Raw genomic sequence first — 21,060 nt, forward strand, 5'->3', positions numbered from 1 at the left:
TCTGTGTATATTATCTACGTGATTGCCATATTGTCTTATCGATACCCAGTCTTCGCATCGCCCACGTCTCTCGTCCGACATTTTCCAGGTCCGAGCTTGAAAGTAGTGGATTTCTCTATTGACTTGTATTGGCCATTCAAGCTTTATACTGCCAGGGTATATCATTAGCAACGACGGATGATACGCCTGCAGCGGCAGGGGTCGCGGCAGGCGATCCGTACGGAACTCTCCGATGGAGGCGAGGGTGAGGACAGATGGTCTCGTGGACTTTGTAGCTTCAGCGCCTCCATCGAATCGGAGCCTCGCTGCTGGTCGGTGTGTGGCGCGTGATCGGACCAAATGAGAGGCTTGCCTTTTGCTACGTTGCGGCATAGCACAGCCTTTCCGTCTCCCGCATGCAGAACATAACGCGACGTCGCAGTTTCTGGAGAGATGACAAGGTCACTTTTCGTCATTTAGTGAAGGTTGGTTTCTGTTCGAGTCGTTTGGCGGATGTGAAATCAAATTGGCGACTAGGGAGGTACTGGCTTGGATAAGATTGGATACTGGTAAAAGTCACACTGAGACCGGCTTCAACTCTCGACAATCGTGGCCGTTCAAGGTTGTAGTCTGTACTTTTATCACGCGCGTGCAGACGCAGTGTCATTATTGAATCCAGCCTCAGCAGGCAGAGGACGTGATAAGAGAGAGCTTTATAGATTATCATCATGACCAGATCGATGACCTCACCCCAAACCAGTATACTTGGCACACGAGTCTCACCTCACCTTGGGTAGGACATATCGAACGCTCAGTATTAAATATGCTGTGCAATCCTACCAGCGCAACTTCCATCTCACGGTCTCACCAAGCCATCAGACATGAAATGACCCGAGGACCTTTCATTCGAGGTCAGTCCCGTCCGTTTGACTTTCTGACCAAGGATTGTGCATGCGGGGGAGAAGGCAACCTAGTAGCTTTGACTTCAGCTGATCTGAAGATCGCAACGGAGAAGATCGCAACGGAGAGAGAGAGAGCACTGTCTCCTGACTCGTCTGAAACGGGTCGAAAGGCGAGTCATCCTGTACCAACAAGCGGCACGGGTCGCGATCGTCGGCGGGGTGGGGAATTCTCCTATGCTTGGAAACCGGCGAGGCCTCATCAAGATCCGATGCTGGGGAAAATGTCCGAGTGACACGCACAGATGGTGAGGGTGAATTTGGGCGAGTAACTCATGCGTCAGAATCGTTTCCCTCCAATGTGACTCGGTAGGTCGGTGTGATGAATGTGTTCAGGCGCCGCTTTGAAACACTGCGAGCGCAAGAGGGGGAGAGGATCCAAGTCAGAGGTGGTTGCACTCAGTAACTATTGATACTTTGTGTTCCTTAAGGAGCTCGTATCATTGATCATCGGCCTTCATGAATGCAATACAAACCTCCTTAGCACAATTTCGTGTGACCATTAGCTCGTTGATACGGGTCTCGTTGCTTCTGTATAGTGTATAGTGTGTACTGTCTCGGGTTTTCTCCATCCAGACAACCAACAACCGTGCCTACTTTTGGCAGCAAGCAAACTAAGGTACCCACTTTGAAACTCCCCCGAAATAGCATTGCCTATCCGAGACTAGCCCTCACTGTATTGGGTATAGCGCACCATCACGCGGCTGTTCCGACTGTCGACGCGCCGAAAAAAAAAGGATTTCCTGGAAAGTCAGAAAAAGAAGAGATCAAAGACCCAAGAAGAACAGAAAGAGAGAGAGAGGGGGAGAAAAAAAGCAAACCCGCGCAAAACAGACTGATTTGACTTTTGAGAATCTCCTGCCGCGCAACAGATCCGCGCAGACGAACACACTCGGACAGAAGAACACGAGCTCTTCTTAAAGAGGCGCCCGCCCATCAGCCTCGCTCTTCGTCTTTCGCGCCGCAAGGGATAACTTTGCTGTTGTGCTCCGCGCGCGACACCTTCTCTTGCTCTCACGTCTTTGAATTGGCGGTCCGCGCATTCTCTGCCAAATCCCCCGCCTGCGCCGACACCACTCTTTGGCGCTTTGCAATCCGTCATCACATTAGCGCTGCGTGAACGACCGAGGCTCGCGGTGTTCTAGATCAACAAACACTCTCGTCGTATACGTCTCATTACTCTACTTGCGACTCTTCCGGACACCGTCAAGATGGTCTCTTTTCAGTGTGAGGTACGTCGCAAAGATTGCTCTGTAGTCGAAGGCTTGCCGGAACCCTTGGACTTTCCCATATGATACTGCCTCTGAATGCTAATCTTGCGACAATGGCAAATACAGGCATGCGGTGACATTTTCACCAAGAAAAAGCTCGATCCCCATCGTAACCAGTGCCGAGGCGCCTCTTTCACTTGCATCGACTGCATGGTTCATTTCCAAGGCACTGCGTACAGAGCGCATACGGTACGTTTCCTTTGAACCGCACACCGGCGTTGACTGCGGACACATTGATTGCGCAGCCAAGCCGAGTCCTCTTTGTCCTGCGGCTCGGAAGACTCTACCGGGATAGATTCGGTTGTCTGGCAGGCCGCTCAGAGAAAGTCGACTTGGTCATAAAATGGAAACCGCTAACAACGATGTCGTCGATCCTAGTCTTGTATGAGCGAGGCCCAGAAGTACCAGGGCGCCCTATACCGTGAAAAGCCCGCCAAGGGGGCCCAGAAGAAGGGTCAAAATGGCGCAAACAACGCCAATCAGCAAAAGGGCAAGGGCAGCAACAACGCCTCCAAGCAGCCTCGTGTTGAAGATGGTTCAGACAGGGAGGCCCTCAAGGCCGAAGTGGCCCCGCCTCCAGCGCCTTCGCCTCCTCCTGTCGGCGAGGGCAAAGCCACGTCTGAAGCCTTGGCCAAATCGGACAAGCCTGTCAACGTCTTCGACTACCTGGTCACCGATGGCACCCCCAACGCCTCCAAGGTGTCGCTGGCCCCTCAGGCTACCCCCAAGGAACAGATGCGCATGGTGGCCAACGCCAAGTCCGTGTTCGAGCCCGGCGAGGCACTGGCTAAGGTTGACACCAAGACCGATGATGAAGGTCACTACGACGTCGCGTACGAGGAGAATGGCTACTCTTACGGCGCGGAACCCATCTCTCCTTCCATGTTTCCCAAGGACGTCCCCAATGTCTCGACCGAGTTTGTAACGCCTGCTCCCAAAAAGAGCAAGAAAGAGCGACGCAAAGAAGAGAAGCGTGGTGGTGAGGCTGTGAGCGAAAAGAAGCGCAAGCGTGGACAGGACAACTCTTTCAGCCCGCAGAACATGGAAGATACCCCAATGATGGATGCGCCATCCAGTGTGATCAACAATGCCGGCACCCCCCACTTGGCTCATTCTGGACTGACTGGCGGGCTGAACCGTATGATGCGCTCTGAATCCCCCGAGGACTCTACCGATCATCACCGCCAGCCTTACAATGACACCTCTTCCCCCATCAAACGCACCCGTCGCAATGGCAAGGAGAGCAAGCAGAGCAATGGCCACGGCGATCAGGGACTCGGTATCTCCATGAAGAACCGTGCTGAACGTCTGGTCTCCTCCATGTTCGGTGGCTCGGTCGTCTCAGCCAGCAGTGCTGGGAACGACGGGAACACTCGGGCATCCGCTCGCACCCGACGCGGCTCCTCATCCGACGCCGAGGGTGATCTCGAGGTCCGCAAGAAGAAGTCCCACCGAACCCGCCATGTCTCCGATTCGCACGCGGAGCGCAAGACCAAGCGCAAGAGCAGCAACCCCACCGACGGGGACCGGCCCAGCCGTCGCCAAAAGCAGAGCGATGAGCGTCGTCGATCAGACTCGCGCTCTCCACATCGCGAACACCAGGTGACGGTCTATCGCGCGTCCAAACCCCCGGCGCGCGGCGAGGAGCTGCAGCGTGAACTGGCCATTCAGTTCCTCAACATTGCCGCGTCCAGAGATAGCGAGCGCGGCTGCTCAATCAACAAGGCTCTGAAGCGGTTCCATCGTCAATTCGATGATGACCGTTACTCCGATCTGGGCCAGGATGACCTGGACCGAAGAGCGATTGATGAAAAGGATCTTTGGCGAGCATTGCGATTGAGGAGAAACGAGCGGGGTGAAATCGTGGTCTTTATCTGAACTTTCATAACAATCACGGCGAAAATTATGGCGAAAATAATGTATTTATATGCGGATATGCCTTGTTCCTTTCCGCATTTTCTCTTTCGATAAAAAGATTCCTGGATTCGAGTTTAAGCTTGATATTCAAATAGCATAAGTGGTTGCGTGGGCACTATCATTTGTCTCCGATGCTCTGTCGGGCCAAAGTAGACTAAGACTTTGGCTGAGTCCCACTTTGGTGGTTATCAAGTGTCAAGAGCTGCAGTAGTAGTACTTTTGATCTTCGATTGACGTGGACCGATAATCCTCAAAGCCTTTCCACGCAAGGCATGAAATTGCAGGTCTTGTGGGTCTCGCCAGGCATTGTATGCAAGTGGATCTCGAGCCCATGAGTCATCTGGTAGGTGGGTTGACTCACTCGCAGCACGGAGCTGCAGACCCGATCGGAAATATCGCGGAGTCTCTGAGATTTGGCTGTCATCGACCTCGGCCTGATTGGCGTGAAGTTTGTACGCCACATTCCACCGCCTCGGTCTCCGCCTGGATATTGCCCCCATGTTGGAGGATTTTATCAACCAGCCTTCGACCGATTCGAGCTTCATTTAAAGTCCATATCGCCCCTTCGGGCTCTATCTGCAATAAAATTTCCTCCTTCTGCTTTCTTTGAGCTAGGGACTCAGTACTGTGCTTTACTGCGGAGACTCTGCGACAGCCAAAACGAACGTCACTGGCGAACCTCACGCATTTCATTTCATTGATTGATACGTCACTGCAAAAGCTGCTGGGTCGGCAAGGCATTTTGCTGATCCACGATTTTTCATTGCTGCAAATTCTTGGACACTAAATGGGGGGACCTGGAAACGCTTGTACTGAGATATTCGATTCAAGCATGCAAGCTCCAGAAGCACCTGTGGCGGCTCCGAGTGCCCCGCGTTCGAGACAACGACGCCGGAGACCTGGCCCTGCCGCCTCCCGCGATACTCAACAAAGTGGCACACCACAGGCCCCAAACGGCCAAAATGCGAGCACTTTGCAGCAACCTGGCACAGGCCCAGCACCAACCTCTGACCGGACCCAAAACCCCGACCAGACGAGGCAGCGAAGACCAAACAAGGAAGGGCGAGGATCAGGGCCTCGCCGAGGGCGTGGCGGTGCGCCTAGGAGAGGTGGGCAAGGAACGACTGCAGAACAAACAGAACAAATACCTCCGATGCAGTCGCGGGGTATGAGAGCTCGAGGCTTTGCGGCGCGTTTGACCAGACCCGGTCAAGAACCCGATGACCGCTGTACTGGAATCTCGGCCAACGGTGATGTCGACCCGAATCTTCGCGCTGATGCTCCCGACTTTGTACCCGGACCTGCGGGCACTATCCCGCCTTCCTCGCTCCCACTTTCTACACCTACGAAGGGTAAAGGAAAAGCCAATTCAAAGGCCCCACAGAGACCACCGAGGGTCACGACCAAATCAACCGCCGATGACATCGCGACTCGGATCCACGAAGACATTGCTCATAACCTCTACGAGTGCCCGATCTGCACTAGTGAATTAGGTCGGCGGTCTAAGGTCTGGGCCTGTGAACTCTGTTGGACAGTGTTTCACCTCAGTTGCGTCAAGAAATGGTCGACAAATGAGGGCTCAGCTGCTGCCCATAGTCGCCAGAACGAGGATGGTCAAATGCCGCCCGTACCCAAGGCGTGGCGATGTCCCGGTTGTAATCTTTCGCATGAAAGATTCCCGTCTGCCTATACTTGTTGGTGTGAGAAGGAGACCGATCCGAGACCTCTGCCAGGCCTGCCGCCGCACTCCTGTGGGCAGACCTGTTCAAGGCCTCGCAAGGGCTGTCCTCACCCCTGCGACGCAACCTGCCACGCTGGCCCATGTGCGCCGTGCACTGCCATGGGACCGACCCAAGACTGTTTCTGTGGTCGCAATTCATCGACAAAGCGCTGTCAAGACACTGATTACGATCGTGGATGGAGCTGTGGCGAGATCTGTGGTGATCTGCTACCTTGCGGAGAACACACATGTCCTGTGCCGTGTCATGAAGGACTATGTGGTGCATGCGAAGTTCGGATTGAGGGTCGTTGCTACTGCGGCAAGGTTCAAACCGATATGCTTTGCAGTTCAAAGGAGGATGAAATGGAGAGCCAAGTCATTCGCGATGATGGTTCCAAGGAGGAGTGGACAGGCTGCTTTGCCTGCCCCGACACGTGCGAACGCCAGTTTGACTGTGGTCTACATTCGTGCCAAAAGCCGTGCCATCCTCAGGACGCCCTTCCTGCACATTGTCCCAAGTCGCCGGAGTCTGTGTCCCGCTGCCCCTGTGGGAAAACAAAATTGAGCGATATTTCCGGCTTCACACCTCGCACCTCTTGTGAGGACCCTGTGCCAAATTGCCGAGAACCCTGCGGTAAGATGCTCGCCTGTGGCCACTCGTGCGACCAGATCTGCCACACGGGTCCTTGTGGGATGTGCAAGCGCCGCGTCCCCATTGCATGCCAATGCGGACGTACCAGCGCAATGAGTGTCTGTCATCAAGGGAACGTTTGCCCCCCGCAATGCTTCCGTCAGTGTAAGACCACCCTGCACTGTGGCCGTCACGCCTGCACTGAGCGTTGCTGTCCTGGAGAGCAGAAGGCCATTGAACGACAAGCCTTACGCCGAAAGTTGAAGTCGCATCTTCGTCCGACGGACGAAGACATTGAGGCAGAGCATATATGTACTCGGATCTGTGGTCGATTGCTGAAATGCGGAAGACACACTTGTCCAGAGCTTTGTCACAAGGGAGCCTGCAATACTTGCCGAGAAGCGATCTTTGAGGAGATCCCTTGTAATTGTGGAAGGTCTATTCTGTATCCACCGCAGCCATGTGGTACCAAGCCGCCTGCATGTCCATTCCCTTGTTCTCGTCCAAAGCGGTGTGGTCATCCGCAAACTGCACATAACTGTCATCTGGACGAGGAAAGCTGTCCGAACTGTCCCTTCTTGACGGAGAAGGAGTGTCTTTGTGGCAAGAAGGTGATGAAGAACGTTCCGTGTTGGCTCACTGACGCTCGTTGCGGTCAGGTCTGTGGTGCACTTCTGAAGTGTGGCTCTCACTACTGTAAGAAGGATTGCCACCGACCTGGAGAGTGCGAAGATGCGGATAAGCCTTGTGAACAGGCTTGCGGAAAGAATAAGTCTCTGTGTGGTCATCCCTGTGAGGAGCAATGCCACGCTCCATACCCATGTCCAGAGAAGACGCCGTGCACGTCCACACTTACTGTCACTTGTAACTGTGGCCGCCTACGCCAGGAGCGACGTTGTGGCGCTGCGAAAGCTATCGCCTCTAAGGGTCAGCTTCAGCAAGCAGAGCGATTACCTTCATTGACCCTATTGACTTGCGACGACGAGTGCTCCCGTTTGGAGCGAAATCGTGGCCTCGCCTCTGCGCTTGGCGTCGATATAAACCCAACAACTACTGTTCAGGCATATACGTCCACCAATCTTCCGTATTCAGCCGAGACACTTGACCAGTACGTCAAACTTGCCTCGACCGTTCCACTCTCCACTCTGCAGACGTACGAGTCCAGCATGCATGCCCTTGCAACCGACAATACCAGTCGGTCATTCCGGTTCCAGCCTGCCAAGTCGACTTTGAGGGCTTATGCCCACTCCTTGGCAACAGACTGGGGTTTCGTGACAGAAAGCCACGACCCGGAACCTCACCGACACGTCTTCGTCCTCAAGCCTCTTACCTGGACCCCTCCCGTCTTCGGCGTGGGCACCGGGTCATCCGTCGGTATTGGCGGTCTCAGCGTCCGCGAGTGTGTCAAGCTCCGAGAACGCGAGCGAACCAAAGAGCGAGACGCTCAACGCGCAGCAGCACTCGAGGCCAAGGCCGCTCGAGAAGCCTCCAAGACTCAGACTGGGGCCGACGGGTGGGCGCAGGTTGCCTCGCGCGCCAAGAAGCCTGGTGCGGAAAACAGCGCGCTCAGCACTCGAAGTACCACTCCGGTGCAGAACATCTTCGAAAGCCGGTCCATATATTCTGCTTTGGCGGGTGGCAGTATGCCCGAAACGTCTAGCCAGTCTTCCAAGAAGGAACGACTAGTACTTCGGTCTGGCGTGGGCGCTAGTAAGGCTATGCGCTCGCAAGCCCCTGCTGAAGTGGTCGATAGCTGGGAGGAAGCCGAAGAGAAGGAGGAGTTGGCGGAAAAGGCCGAACAAGACCAGGAACATGAACAGCCACAGCCACAGCCACAAGACCGGGATCATGGACAAGAAGCGTCTTTGATTGAGGCCCAACAGTCGGAGAATTCGGACATTGTACATGAGGCTTCTCAGGTCCCTGAGCAGCTCACGGCTGTCGACGCCGAAACTTCATCCACAAAGTGAAGCAAGCCTCGGGAACTCCACGAAAAAAAAAACGCATTTGATGGCGTTTGACTTGCATACATTGTCACGACTCATGATTCCAATGAGAAGCCAAAAGTGATGTACAACATACTTGATTGTTTCGCATGATACGTTTGATTTGGCATATGCATACATTTCTTATCTTTCTCATATCTAAAAATCCTTCATGTTATAATTTTTGCAATATCAATATTGTTGAATTGCATGGTTGGCATGCTAAGCATGTCTCAGATCTTTCACTATCACCTACAGCACGTATATCAATTACCTCAAGCTCGTCCATAGCAGATACTACCTACCCAAATACTATATGCCCTAGCTTGATTCCTAGAAAAGCTTGTGAATAGGATAGGACTTTCGCTGGGAGGTCCTCTGTGTGGCTCCTTAGGAGGCTCCGTTGGGTACTCAATTGCACATCGTGGTAGATTGATCAATCTTTAAAATCATGTCCTTAATTAAAATCATTGAATCGGAAGTAAACATTGCAAAATTTACATAGTACAAGAAGGTCATCGCCACTGCAAGACGTCGCATGGGAGACCGCATACCATGTTCACTCTGATGTGCCAGAGAAAGGGGCGGTCTTCAACGTCCTCCCTCATGAGCTGCAGCTAGAAAGTAAGATAACACACGACGAGAGACAATTTTCTTTTCGCCAGCGAAGACTAGACCATCGGAAATGTGGGCGCCAATTGAATGTACCTGGCGGACAGGATGGGAAAGTTAATGATTAGTAGAATCGCACTGTTGAGGAGCATGGGTCCCCATAATAAAGATAAAGATGTTCAGCTAAAGTGGGCGTCCGAGGGTTTGGGGGAAAATCGACCAGCATGACCGTGCAGAATTGTGGCGCTGTGTTGTGTCTCGCTGGCGCTGAGGGTCTTGTACAACAAGTGAAAACCCACGGAAAGTTCGAAGAAGAAGATTTGTTGGGTATCGTTAATGAAGCGGAGGGCACTCTGTCCCGCCAAAGTAAAAAACTTAGTATGGATACTTGGTACTGCCTGCTGCCGAATCTCTCTCAACCTCCTCCGTGATGAAGGCATGGATATGTTCGAAGTAGCTGGGCTCGGCGACCGAGTCATTGTGACCACCGTTCGGTAATGTGCGCCAGATTTTTGTCTCTGATTTGCACACGGCGAACAATTGGGTCATGTGGGATGGACTTGAAAGACATCAGTCGTGGATCTCAGGGCAGCTCGAACCATGTCTGGGACTTGACTTACGGTACTAGCTCGTCTTTCAGTCCGCTGAGGAAGAGGATAGGAATTTTGCTGATGCTCGGAAGCACATCTTCGCTCATCCAGTACTGGTGACACAGACGAGCCAAGTATCGAGCAGGTGGAAAGACACTGTACTAGGACGTCAGCCGCGAACAAGGACCACTTGGATGGGGAGGGAACTCACGAGGGAATTAACTTGCGAATGCTTACGAAAGTGTTTTCGAGAATCAATCCGGCTACATCGCCTTGTTCTTGATTTGTCGCAACAAGGTTGATGGCCACCGCACCACCCAAGCTCTGGCCATAGACCACAAATTTGGAATCTCTCGTCTCTGCCCGTTGTCTGAGATAGTCCAGGCCGGTCTGTGCATCAGTCTTCAACCCCGTCTCATCAGGTGTGCCGGTGGACTTTCCGTAACCTCGATATTCTAGCAACAGTACATGGCAATTCAGTGTGTCCTGCAGCGCCTTGGCAATTGGTACTCGGTGCCCGATGTTGCCGGCGTTGCCATGGAACATGATGACTGTCAAGTTGCGCCGATATTGACTAGGGGACGAGCGTAAGAAGAGTGCATTGAGTGACTCTCCGTCGGGTGTAGGAATTTGAAGATCTTCAAAGTCGGTGATGCCAAATTGTCTTGGACTTGGAACGTTGGTACGCGCATCCGCTGGGATATTGCGGGGATAAATCAATTCGCTGAGCGGGCGCATTAGTGATGAGGTACGGGGCTAAAGAAAGAATAATTGCACTCCGAGCGGCCTGGCCTTACTTTTGTTTGAAGTACAGGAGACTACTTGCAACCACTGCAAGCCCTGACGACGCCAAGACTGGCAGGCGCAGGAACTGAACGGCGCTGTTCGCCATGCCTCCAAAGCTCCATGATGCAGGCGGAGGAGGAGACTCGGACATGATGAAGAAGTATCTCCGACGGACGATTAAAACAACAATAGTGATCGCACAACGAGCGCACCGAAATTGATAGATTATCAGGGGGCTCGGCAAGTCTCTCGGCCCCGACTGATTCAAAAGAATGAATGTCAAGGGATGTTCTGATGAAGTTGTTTCAGGAGTTCTTGCGGGGAGGGCTTGTCTGGCGATAAGGCAATACACACCCCATCGATCGCCCTATCAGCCCGTCACTTGGCTCTCACCGCCCGAGCTGGGGGACGCGTTCATGAGCTTCTGCCTTCCGGACAGCTTCTTGAGAACCACCCTGTCGTCATCTTGTGCAATCTTTGTGGTTCTGTTCGAAACCTCGCTCGCAGTCAAGTCTTCTACACTTCTTTTCAATCTCCATTTTGCTTCGCATCGCTGAGAACCATGGTCAGCCAACACGGTGTGCAGGGAGTGCTGGGGGAAGGTAAGATCGAGCTATTCGTCACACCGTCATTCAACCAGCGTAGGAAGCTTAAGGTCATCAACCAGATGGGATTCATGTTGATATGCAGCACCTCAAGAGTGGAGAAGTCAAGTATGTCACATTCAGCGCGAAACTTGTACTTGTTGGAGAAAATTTTCGATTGCTAATCAATGGCTTGTTCCACTACCTCTAGCTTGGGAACATCAATGTCAGTACATTCGAGCTTGACATATTTAGTTGCATGACCTCCGCATTGTTGGTTTCTAACGCCATCTTTCAGCATGGCAATCAACTTCAAGGACGGCGTCATTCTCGGCGCAGACAGCCGAACCACAACCGGAGCATACATTGCCAACCGAGTGACGGACAAATTGACACAAGTGCACGATACCATCTGGTGCTGTCGATCCGGGTCAGCAGCGGACACCCAGGCCGTGGCTGATATCGTTTCCTATCATCTCAATATGTATGGCGTGGTCAACGATGAAGCTCCCAGCACACAAGTGGCCGCCTCTCTTTTCCAGGAGCTGTGCTATGAGAACAAGGACGCTCTGAGGTTTGTCTTTCTCTCCCCCTGACCCTCGTTTCCTAGAGTGTTACTCAGTCGGATGGGTGTCGTTCGGTGCCTGTGTCCCATGCTCGCACGCTGACTCGAATGTACAACTCTAGCGCGGGCATCATCATCGCGGGATACGATCCTCGTCACGGCGGTCAGGTATACTCGATTCCCCTCGGTGGATCTCTGCACAAACAGTCCTTTGCCATTGGCGGCTCTGGGTCGACTTACATCTACGGTTATACGGATGCCCACTGGAAAGAAAACATGACGGAGGAAGAAGGCATTGACTTTGTGCGGAGTGCTTTGCAAGAGGCCATCAAATGGGACGGCAGCTCAGGCGGTGTCATTCGCATGGTCGTGCTGACCAACCGAGGCGCTGTGCGGCACCTTTACCTGCCAGACACCAACTACACCGGGCCTGGTGTGACAAATTAGGGACTCGTGTCTTTATGTGTGTGTACTGAATTCATAGCGTGGTGTTCAGCCCTGTCTCAAGGAACAGTCGGGGTTGAGCGGGCCATTCTTTCTGCCTTTTCGCTTCCAAGACGAAAAAGCGACCCAGCTACTCAGAAATGAAACGTCTTTGATGATTATCTCTTTCCATTGTGAGTATGATTGCAGACATGCCAGTCTCGTGGTGCGGGCGGAGTTTGGTCGCCTGGATGACCTTCAGCTTCATTCACAGACCAGGCACACGAGGGTGTTGCTACATGACCAGGACGACTGATTCTAGCTCGAGGTGAAGCTCTTGCCTGACAATCGACCAGAGAGTATGGAGGCAACAGAATCAATCGACACAGGCTTGTAGATACTGGGTACTTAGGTCCTGGTAGTAATTTTGAGAGATATGACAGCTTCGGAAGGCTAAGAAGATTCTTCACAGGCAAAGGAACCTGAAGCAATGGAACTGATATGCCAATGAGTAAACGCTGTAGTCGCACCGAATATCCGACAATCTCACTTGACCTCCAGCACCGGATGATTCATCCAGACTGAACGTATCGGAGGCAGACAAAGAATGCCTTGATTCATTCTCACGTCGCATAAAGTCAGGGTTCATGCTCCAAAACAGGGAGATTGTTCAGAGGTCAAGATACGAGAAACGAACAATGAAGAGAGCAGTCCCCCTCCCCCTCTTCCGCTGTCTCCATCCCATTGGATTCTGACTAGATCAATGGAACTTCTTCCATGGGATCAGGGACGACTTCCCGCTCTGGGGCCCGGCTGCGAACGAGCTCCTGGCCGCGGACAAGATGTCGTTCACGGAGAAGAAGGCGATCAACCGCAGCATCGGACGTCGACTCGTGATCTACAACCTGAGGAAGTACCTGGGCAAGGAGAAGGGGCTGGACGAGCACGACATCACGAACAAGGTCAGGTTGAAATTCGTCTCCCTGTGTCTCGCCGTGGCCGAAGCGTACGAGCATCCACCCACGGACATCAGGACGGCCATCTACACGTTCTACCGCAACAACGTCAACAAGGTCACGGCCGGGTCGATCCACGATCCCGCGTGCTCGGAGTTGCAGGCGTTAGCGGCCACGTCCGTGATGGCGATCAGATGCGGCGTCGCGATGAAGGACCTGTGCTCGGCCTTCTCCTCGATGTCCCCCAGGCTCGTGGGCTACACCGAGGCCAGAACCCCGTCCGTGAAGAACTTCAGGGCCATACAGCCGAAGCTGACCGAGCACGGCAGGGAGTACGTCTACGCGAACAGAGGCAGAGCCACGTACGACCTCGAGACCTTGAAGGAGATCGTGAGGCTGATCGAGAACATGTACGTGAACTTGTACGCGCACAAAATGCGGATCACGAAGTTGGTCGTGTAGGAGAATACGTACGAGAACGCGAACATGTGACCACGACTGGATGCTCAAGCACGTGCACTCGGGACAGAAGAGGAAGCTGAAGTCGATCGTAACTGCGTGAGAATGGTGCCTACCTCACACTCACAGTGCACTGTGCAGTCAACACAGTACATAACTGCTTGGTCTTACTGGAATACGTTGCGAAGGTCCAATGTGCACGAACCTGATATGGACCGGTGCTTGCGATCCACCCATCCGGTCGATTACATCATGGGATGGGGCATGCAACGGGTCTATTGAACTAAGTCCCGTATTCGAGGAGCGCCTTGGCGTTTTGAGGACCGGAAAGTGGAAGTCATGGCTGATGCTCTGTGGATGTTGATCTGGATCATGGACGGATGTTGATGTTGATTTGAATGGTGCTTGATTCGTAGGCCAAGCTCGAGCAGAGATGGAGGTCTTTTTTTTTTGAAGATTCGAATGCTTACTTGTTCATATACTGTACTACGGGCTATTTTGGTACCCGTTACTCGCTGGACGTGCATACTTGGGTACTACACGAATCATGATACGACAGGTTCAGTGCCCGAGAATATGGTAGAGTAAGTAGGTAGGTACTCAGTATCAGCCTAGCAGATAAGTACTGACTATGGGGGTAGTAAGGTACCAGACAGGCACTGGGCACTGGGCACAGAGATGTTTGTCATGTTCATAACTTATAAGACGGCCATCACAAAGCTGCATGTATTGGGGATCACTTGGCAGGCGCCGGGCAGTACGGTGCTTTTTTCCTCGTGTATCCACCAAGTGCCAAGTAGTTCAAGTCGAATGTCGCGAGAGAGACAAGAGCATTTTCTGGATTAAAACCGGACCCGAATCTCTGTCGTGCACGGATGAACTTCGTACTCATCCTTGATTTGTTCCGCTACACGAGATCGACCGTTGAGTCTGGTCTCATTCAAGGTTCTGGAAACTCTGTTTTGCTCTATCTGCGAAGCGTCTGATCGGAGATTCGGTGATAGAGTTTGGGTCGGGTCCGATTAGCGTTCCAGTGTGACCGTGACTTTTTGCTCTTCGAACATAGATGTGGAATGAGGAGTTCCTCTCGTGGCGGGGTCAGACTATCAATATCTACTCATACCTGCCACCTCCAGGAAATCGGGCTTCCGGACATCTTTCATAGTCAAAGACCCGGGCCTGGCTGACTGATGTTCCATATATCACGACCTCCAGGGTTGCTCGTAGGTAGTGCCCGCAGGTTGAAGTCTCCCTACCTAGCTTTAGTACTGATTTAGTGGCAATGTTGTTAGAAGGAGCTAGACATAGGTAACTATAAGAGCACTGCGCTGGTATACTCACCCTAGTACTAGGCTTCTCAAGGATCCAACTCCCCCTTGGCAGATTTCATCTTCATGCGATACAGTGGACGTGGCTCTCCTACGTGTTACAGCCCAGCACTTCCCGACCCAACCCCGTAAGGTGTGACCTGTGGAATATAAACTCCACACAAACAACTGGTGAGTGCTGGTTGAGATCGATCTATACCTACTTTCTCGCAGCATGATCGAGGATTCCAGATTGATCAGATTCAAATCATTCCAGTTCTCTCTGAGTCTAGGCATGCTTCCTGGCCCATTGAATCAGGGAGAAGTCAATCTTCTCATGCGGTGGGACGAGAATAGAAAGGAGGAGTTGGCCCAGAACGTCCTACTGAAGTAGTGCTGAACTACAGCCGGGTTGGTTTAACCCACGCGGATGCTTTACGGACGGTCATTCGCCCGACGAAGCCTTCCGCCCTCTCCTCACTCCCTGCACCCTCTTCTTCTTGCTCCTTCTTCTTCTATTGTCTGTCCCGTCAAGACTCTTGTTGATTAAAGTCTGCCTCAAAAAGGACTGACGGAAGTCAGAAGACGGACCCTAAAATTAGGACATGATCACAGTCATGGTATCGATCGGCAGTCTGATCGCTGGATCTTGGACGGTCTGAAGGGTTGATGATGAGGACTGATTCGGGAGCTGTGGCTCATCGAGTCTTTCTTATCAGCACGTGTTCGAGCTTGGCAAGTTGGAGTGCATTAGATGGGGACATTAGGTAGTCTTACCGGCTCAGTCCAGTGCAATGAGTTCCTCATTTCATGGGTCCCAACCGCTTGGAACTGGAAAGTGAGCATAAGCCGATGTACAGCCGCACATACCGTGAGGCAGTACTCCTGCTATGGACCTTGAACAATATTCGTCGCTGTCAGGTACTAGGCATCCACCAGAGATAAGCCGCAGCTCGGACTAGATTCAACAGTCCGGAACAAGCCATCAATGTAGGAAGTAGTGTTAACTGTTGACTAAGTACTAAAGTAGTACAGGTAACTTAGTTAACTACAGTAGTACTCAGTCCCTAGTTAGTCAGCAGAGTGTAGAGTGTATGTAGACTCAGTATTGTACTCATACTCTAACTCATCATATTTTCGACATGTATGTACCTACCTAGCTACACCATGTTAGGTACACTGAGTACATACTGTAGACATCCGTACTCTAGTGTATCTGACCACTTGAATATTATCGTCTCCGACCCCGTGATTCGAGGTGTACAACTGTACACCACCCCATCCACATGGAGCGGTCAGACAAGGAGAACACGTGCTTGTTTGGCTCATCTGAAGCCAAGGAAGGAGCTGGATCGTAGTAGTAGTAGTAGTAGTAGTAGTAGTAGTAGTAGTAGTAGTAGTAGTAGTAGTAGTAGTAGTAGTAGTAGTAGTAGTAGTAGTAGTAGTAGTAGTAGTAGTAGTAGTAGTAGTAGTAGTAGTAGTAGTAGTAGTAGTAGTAGTAGTAGTAGTAGTAGTAGCTTAGGAGGTACAATGATAATAAGGTACGTGGCCGACATACCTAGTCATCCACCCGACCACCAAAACAGATCCAAGATCCCTGCCATGACGGGCGTGGATTCGATGCCGCAATCCCTCGGGAGTGCTGGCGGTCCTCCACCCGGGAGGAAGGATCCTGGGTGACCGCATCTGAATGATCCTGGCGATGTTGACTATCGACGCAGTCATCGCACTTGTCATGCGATTCACCGTTTCTTTTGATTCGACCTGTCCACTCACACTGGATCGTTTCGATCCGGACCAATGTCAGGATCGAATAGCTATCAGTAGTTCAGTACGGTTTTACACTACCGCTCGACCACTGACTGTGACTACTAGTACCTCTTTTCTTCTCCCTTGCCTCGTACGTGCCACGAGACCTGGTATGACAGCACATCTCGAGAGACAACCGAGTGAAAAGCAAAGACCTATCCCAGAGAGCAAACGAGGCACAAGTCGTGATTCTTAGTGAACTATCATTCTGTCACGTTTCAAGTCTCCTCGAACACAGGAGCTTTCCACTGGTTTACACCGTGATACCTCCTCCAGTATCTGCCCAGTGCCCACCCTGCCACGCTTTACTTTTCGTAGTACCTACTACCTACTAAGTGCAGGGCTACAGGCAGGAGTACTGTCGATTTAGACTATCGGCAGGTACTAGTGACCCGTCAGTCATGTACCTCGACTTATGCAACACGATGTACGAGGGCCCATCATGCCCTCGGCCCACTACCAGCAGCTACCTGACAGACCGGTACCCAAGGACTGGATGGATCAGTCCCTTGAAGTTCCCACCAGTTCCGCTGACCTCACCGTGGAACCGTCGCTCTCTGCTCCGACGGTCTCGCCATCTCTCAGCCTCTCGTTTGAGAACCTTCCTTCATCCTCGATCGCTCGTTCGCTCTCTCTCTCTTCCACCAGTCCATCCCAATTGCACTCTCAACCCAACAGGAATTACACCGGGTCCATCGATGCATTGGATGTAGAGTCGCCTGCGTCGCACGTTCTTGGCTCCCCCGGTCGCTTCAAGCTGTCCTGTACAGCGCCTTCTTGGTTCTTCCCTGTTGGCTTCTAGACCCATTCTTGTAAGCACCCAGTGTCCAGTGGTCCACTGCCCACTGCCCGGTGCTCTCGTCATCGAAGGACCACAATCACACCAAACTCTCTTCGCCGGCCCTTCCTCTCTCCTCTGTACCTCCTTTACCCGCCGTCAGAAGTGCGCGTCTACCGTGTCCTGGTATGTCGGCGTGCGCAGCTTGCTACACCTCCCTCCGTTTCCATTTCCGTTCCCTGTTCCCTTCCCTCTGCTCTCTTCCTCTCTCATACCGCGTGTCCTCCGCTCGTTTCCCGGCACATTTGCTGCAACTTCCTCATTGAATCCTTCCATCCTCGTCGTGCTCTTCAAATCCTCGCTGGTCCCATGCGCTCGCACCCACTAACCCGTGGTTCCATCAACAAAAGCAGAAGGTCTCTCGTCCGCTCCCCGCGCGTCTCAGTGGCTTGATATGGGCTCCGTGATCGTGAATCCTCTTCCGTCGAACCAGGTCGACTGTACATATACGACCATGTTAGGAGGTGCGCGCAGCGCCAACTCGGTCTACTCACGCCCATCGCACCCGAGTGCAGCTGCTCCATCCGCGTCCGCCGTGGACGTCCACGCCAGATCGAGATCCTCCTCCGTCAATACCACCCCCACCTCAACCGCCGCCCCGCCGACCACTGGCTCGGACTCTGCTCGGCTTCCCGCGTCTGCAAGCGATATCCCCGCCTACATCAACTCCCAGACTCCTGTCATCGTCTCCTCCCACCCCTCTTCCTCCTTCTCCTCCTCCTCCTCTTCTTCTTCTTCCGCTGCTGCCGTTGTCGCCGCCTCGTCTCACCTGCCCGCCGAAACGCCGGCTCACCATCAGCCTCCACCATCGATGACCTCACATTCACACTATGGCATTCCGCCCGATCATCCATCCCATTCCAATGCGCACACCCCTCAGTATTCTCAGCCGACCCCGACGACAACGGGCCACCCAGCCGCATCGGCCGACGCCATGACTGCGACATCACACTCTTCGTCCCATCCATCGCCCGATTCACCGCGCTTGCGACCGACCATTCGTTCCATGCAATCCCTCGGAGGATCCGAAGCCACCTCCCCCAGCCGGATCCGCGTGCACAGTCTGTCACATATTCAGAGCCTCGCCAGTGAAGAGTTTCTGCACCAGAACCATCGGTCGCACCTCTCAAGTCATTCATCGCACCCTCGTCAGTTCGAGATCAGCTCCATGCCCGTCACCGATATTATCGAGATGGTCGCCGGCCTTCTGACCAAGATTACCACCACGAATGACGAGCACCATGAGCATGTGCATCGCCACATTCCCCCTCCCGATGGAACGAGTAACCTGAGTCCTCAAGCGACCAGCGTGCTCGCCTTTCACGGCAAGAATGTCCCGAGCATCACCATCCTGAGCTACTTGACTCGCATCCACAAGTACTGTCCCACTACCTACGAGGTCTTCCTCAGCTTGTTGGTCTACTTCGACCGCATGACGGAATTGGTGAACCAATGCCAGCACGGCCTAGACCGGCAACAGCATTATGATCATACCCCGGAACACCTGTCACGGACTGCGTCGACCAACTCAGTCGGTGCGCATACGCCGCAACACCACCAGGACTCCTCCATAGTGACTCCACCATCCTCCGCACGCATGGCCGGGCAAGATCCCAATCCCGACTCCACCATCTCGCCCGCGCTCCATCCCCAGAATGAAGACGATCCGTTCTCCCATTTCTTCGTCGTTGACAGCTTCAACATTCACCGCCTGGTCATCGCTGGAGTGACATGTGCCAGTAAATTCTTTTCCGATGTCTTCTACACCAACTCGCGATACGCAAAGGTCTGTGATGCCCCTCCCCCCCCTCCCTCCCTCCCTCCCCGAGGACCGGTGGCTCGGAACTTCGCCCGGTAAAGCCATCTTTTCAATGGACAGACTGGCTTATATATTTGTGGCTTTTTTTTACTCTGCAGGTTGGAGGACTACCTCTGGTGGAACTCAACCACCTCGAGCTTCAATTTCTCATGCTGAATGACTTCCGACTGGCCATCTCGGTTGAAGAGCTTGAGTCCTACGGGACCATGTTGGTTGAATTCTATGCTCGCGAGGTCATTGCGCAACAGCAGGCCCATCATCAGCAATCTGTGCCTCGTCCCATCAATTCTCGCTCGGATTCTGCCTCCGAGGCGATGTACATGCGATCTCGTGACAAGCGCCGAGATCCAGATAACTTTGGCCAGACACCTACTCCGCCCTAATTCTGGTCGCATATCCGGCTCAACATCCCTCAACTCGCCAAGACCTCTATTTAGTACATCCTCGCATCAGTCCCGCCCTTGATGCTGGGTTCCCAGCCTTTTGACAAAGTTCAATTCAATACCCTTTGACCACATGAACGCTGTGCGTTCCTCTTCTCATTCTGCCCCCCAGATCTTTTTCGTCATATTCTTACAGTGTCGTCTCTACCTTCATTCGACACCCTTCTTGTGATGACTTGGACCCACCCTTTGTATCGTGCATTGATACGTCACGGCCTGAAATAGATTTCGTTGTGTTGATATAATACTCGTGTATTCGGAAACACTATCCTTGTCTCCCTCGATTCCATGCTTCATGTCCTTCTTCCTGCCTTGGAAGAGTTTCGGCTGTTCTCCATCCTCAGACCATTGACGCACCTTGTTCTGCTAGCCTTTGGTCCGGATTTTAATTGCCTGGACAAATTTTGAGCTTTCCCTCCGGTTTGATTCTGCCTCTTCTTCTTCTTCTTCTTCTTCTTCTTCTTCTTCCTCGGTCCTTGTCTGGTTCGTACGATATGGCGATCCTCACTCTTCTTTTTCTCAATCTGTTACCCCTTATCTTTCTATTTAGTTTCCCCCTCTTCGATCCTCTGTCCAGCGATCGACATGGTCTGGTGTTGTGGGCGTTTCTCGTCCGACTTTACGCTTGTTTCTCTCTTTGTCTTTTTGAGCGATATTATTGGTACATCTTGCGTTGGGTTCCGTTGAATCGTGGTGCTAGTGAGGCTGATTTGTTTTTCGGTAGAGTTGATCTTCTGCTTGACTAATCCTACCTTTTTCCATTGTTACAATGTCCCTTGAGTGTGTCGGGTTACCGTATTACAATTGGAGACGAGTAGACTGGTGGAGCTTGCCTATTAATATTCTCTCAGCCCGTCTTTGGTGGGAACTATGTCAGGCATGGTCCGTGTGTCGGAGCTGGAGGTCACGCATCCAAACTCCCACGGAATCGCCAAGATTTCTGAATGAAGTTGCCGTAGCAGATGGAGTTTCAATGTCACGACTCGAGAAGACACCTACAAAGAAATCGTTCACTCGCGTACTAGTTTTCCACTTGCTTTTTTGTTCGCTCCAGACGACCATATCATGCCTGATTTAGGGTGACTTCTGTCGTTTGTAATGACAGACACCATCCATTGACGTCAATCTTCTAGACATCACCCATGCGAGGACGTTTCCCATCCAAAGTGAGCCAATTGACATGGTGTCTTGCTTGTCAAACGCCCAGGTACTGGAGGAGGACGTGCGCGCATCGACGACGCCTGACTTGTTGCCACTCGGGAACCTCAAAGTGTTCTGTCACCGGGAGTCGCAGTTTGATGAAGTCCCGTCCTGGCAAGTATATGCGCAGCCTTTAGAGACGGGTGAATGAACGATCGCTATTCTGCGCAGTGTCCATTACACAGTAACTTATGACAAGACTAGGAT

The 21,060-nt window shown here is 52.5% G+C and overlaps 7 protein-coding genes across 7 annotated transcripts; 5 read left to right on the forward strand and 2 right to left on the reverse strand.

Annotated features, from left to right (window-relative positions):
* Positions 1 to 2,149: 2,149 nt before the first annotated feature.
* On the forward strand, positions 2,150 to 4,087 carry N7539_002818 (LYAR-type C2HC zinc finger protein; the record flags this gene model as incomplete). Its single annotated transcript, XM_056932421.1, has 3 exons — positions 2,150 to 2,170; positions 2,276 to 2,398; positions 2,588 to 4,087. 3 exons carry the CDS (start codon positions 2,150 to 2,152, stop codon positions 4,085 to 4,087), a joined length of 1,644 nt encoding a protein of 547 aa, XP_056792380.1.
* An 871-nt stretch (positions 4,088 to 4,958) lies between these two features.
* Positions 4,959 to 8,447, forward strand: N7539_002819 (putative NF-X1 finger transcription factor; the record flags this gene model as incomplete). Its single annotated transcript, XM_056932422.1, has 1 exon — positions 4,959 to 8,447. One exon carries the CDS (start codon positions 4,959 to 4,961, stop codon positions 8,445 to 8,447), a length of 3,489 nt encoding a protein of 1,162 aa, XP_056792381.1.
* A 1,002-nt stretch (positions 8,448 to 9,449) lies between these two features.
* On the reverse strand, positions 9,450 to 10,601 carry N7539_002820 (alpha/beta hydrolase; the record flags this gene model as incomplete). Its single annotated transcript, XM_056932423.1, has 4 exons — positions 9,450 to 9,633; positions 9,695 to 9,820; positions 9,876 to 10,388; positions 10,462 to 10,601. The coding sequence occupies 4 exons, from the start codon at positions 10,599 to 10,601 to the stop codon at positions 9,450 to 9,452; spliced, it is 963 nt and encodes a 320-aa protein (XP_056792382.1).
* Positions 10,602 to 11,012: 411 nt separating this feature from the next.
* Positions 11,013 to 12,046, forward strand: pre3 (proteasome core particle subunit beta 1; the record flags this gene model as incomplete). Its single annotated transcript, XM_056932424.1, has 3 exons — positions 11,013 to 11,188; positions 11,333 to 11,608; positions 11,722 to 12,046. The coding sequence occupies 3 exons, from the start codon at positions 11,013 to 11,015 to the stop codon at positions 12,044 to 12,046; spliced, it is 777 nt and encodes a 258-aa protein (XP_056792383.1).
* An 818-nt stretch (positions 12,047 to 12,864) lies between these two features.
* N7539_002822 (uncharacterized protein) lies at positions 12,865 to 13,440 on the forward strand (the record flags this gene model as incomplete). The annotated part of the gene is made up of 1 exon (XM_056932425.1): positions 12,865 to 13,440. One exon carries the CDS (start codon positions 12,865 to 12,867, stop codon positions 13,438 to 13,440), a length of 576 nt encoding a protein of 191 aa, XP_056792384.1.
* A 2,535-nt stretch (positions 13,441 to 15,975) lies between these two features.
* N7539_002823 (uncharacterized protein) lies at positions 15,976 to 16,469 on the reverse strand (the record flags this gene model as incomplete). The annotated part of the gene is made up of 2 exons (XM_056932426.1): positions 15,976 to 16,261; positions 16,303 to 16,469. The coding sequence occupies 2 exons, from the start codon at positions 16,467 to 16,469 to the stop codon at positions 15,976 to 15,978; spliced, it is 453 nt and encodes a 150-aa protein (XP_056792385.1).
* A 1,316-nt stretch (positions 16,470 to 17,785) lies between these two features.
* Positions 17,786 to 19,593, forward strand: N7539_002824 (putative cyclin-dependent protein kinase complex component; the record flags this gene model as incomplete). Its single annotated transcript, XM_056932427.1, has 2 exons — positions 17,786 to 19,177; positions 19,309 to 19,593. 2 exons carry the CDS (start codon positions 17,786 to 17,788, stop codon positions 19,591 to 19,593), a joined length of 1,677 nt encoding a protein of 558 aa, XP_056792386.1.
* Positions 19,594 to 21,060: the final 1,467 nt, after the last annotated feature.

The sequence above is a fragment of the Penicillium diatomitis genome, assembly GCF_028827545.1.
Source record: "Penicillium diatomitis strain IBT 30728 chromosome Unknown utg000003l_segment0_segment0, whole genome shotgun sequence".
Taxonomy (NCBI): domain Eukaryota; kingdom Fungi; phylum Ascomycota; class Eurotiomycetes; order Eurotiales; family Aspergillaceae; genus Penicillium; species Penicillium diatomitis.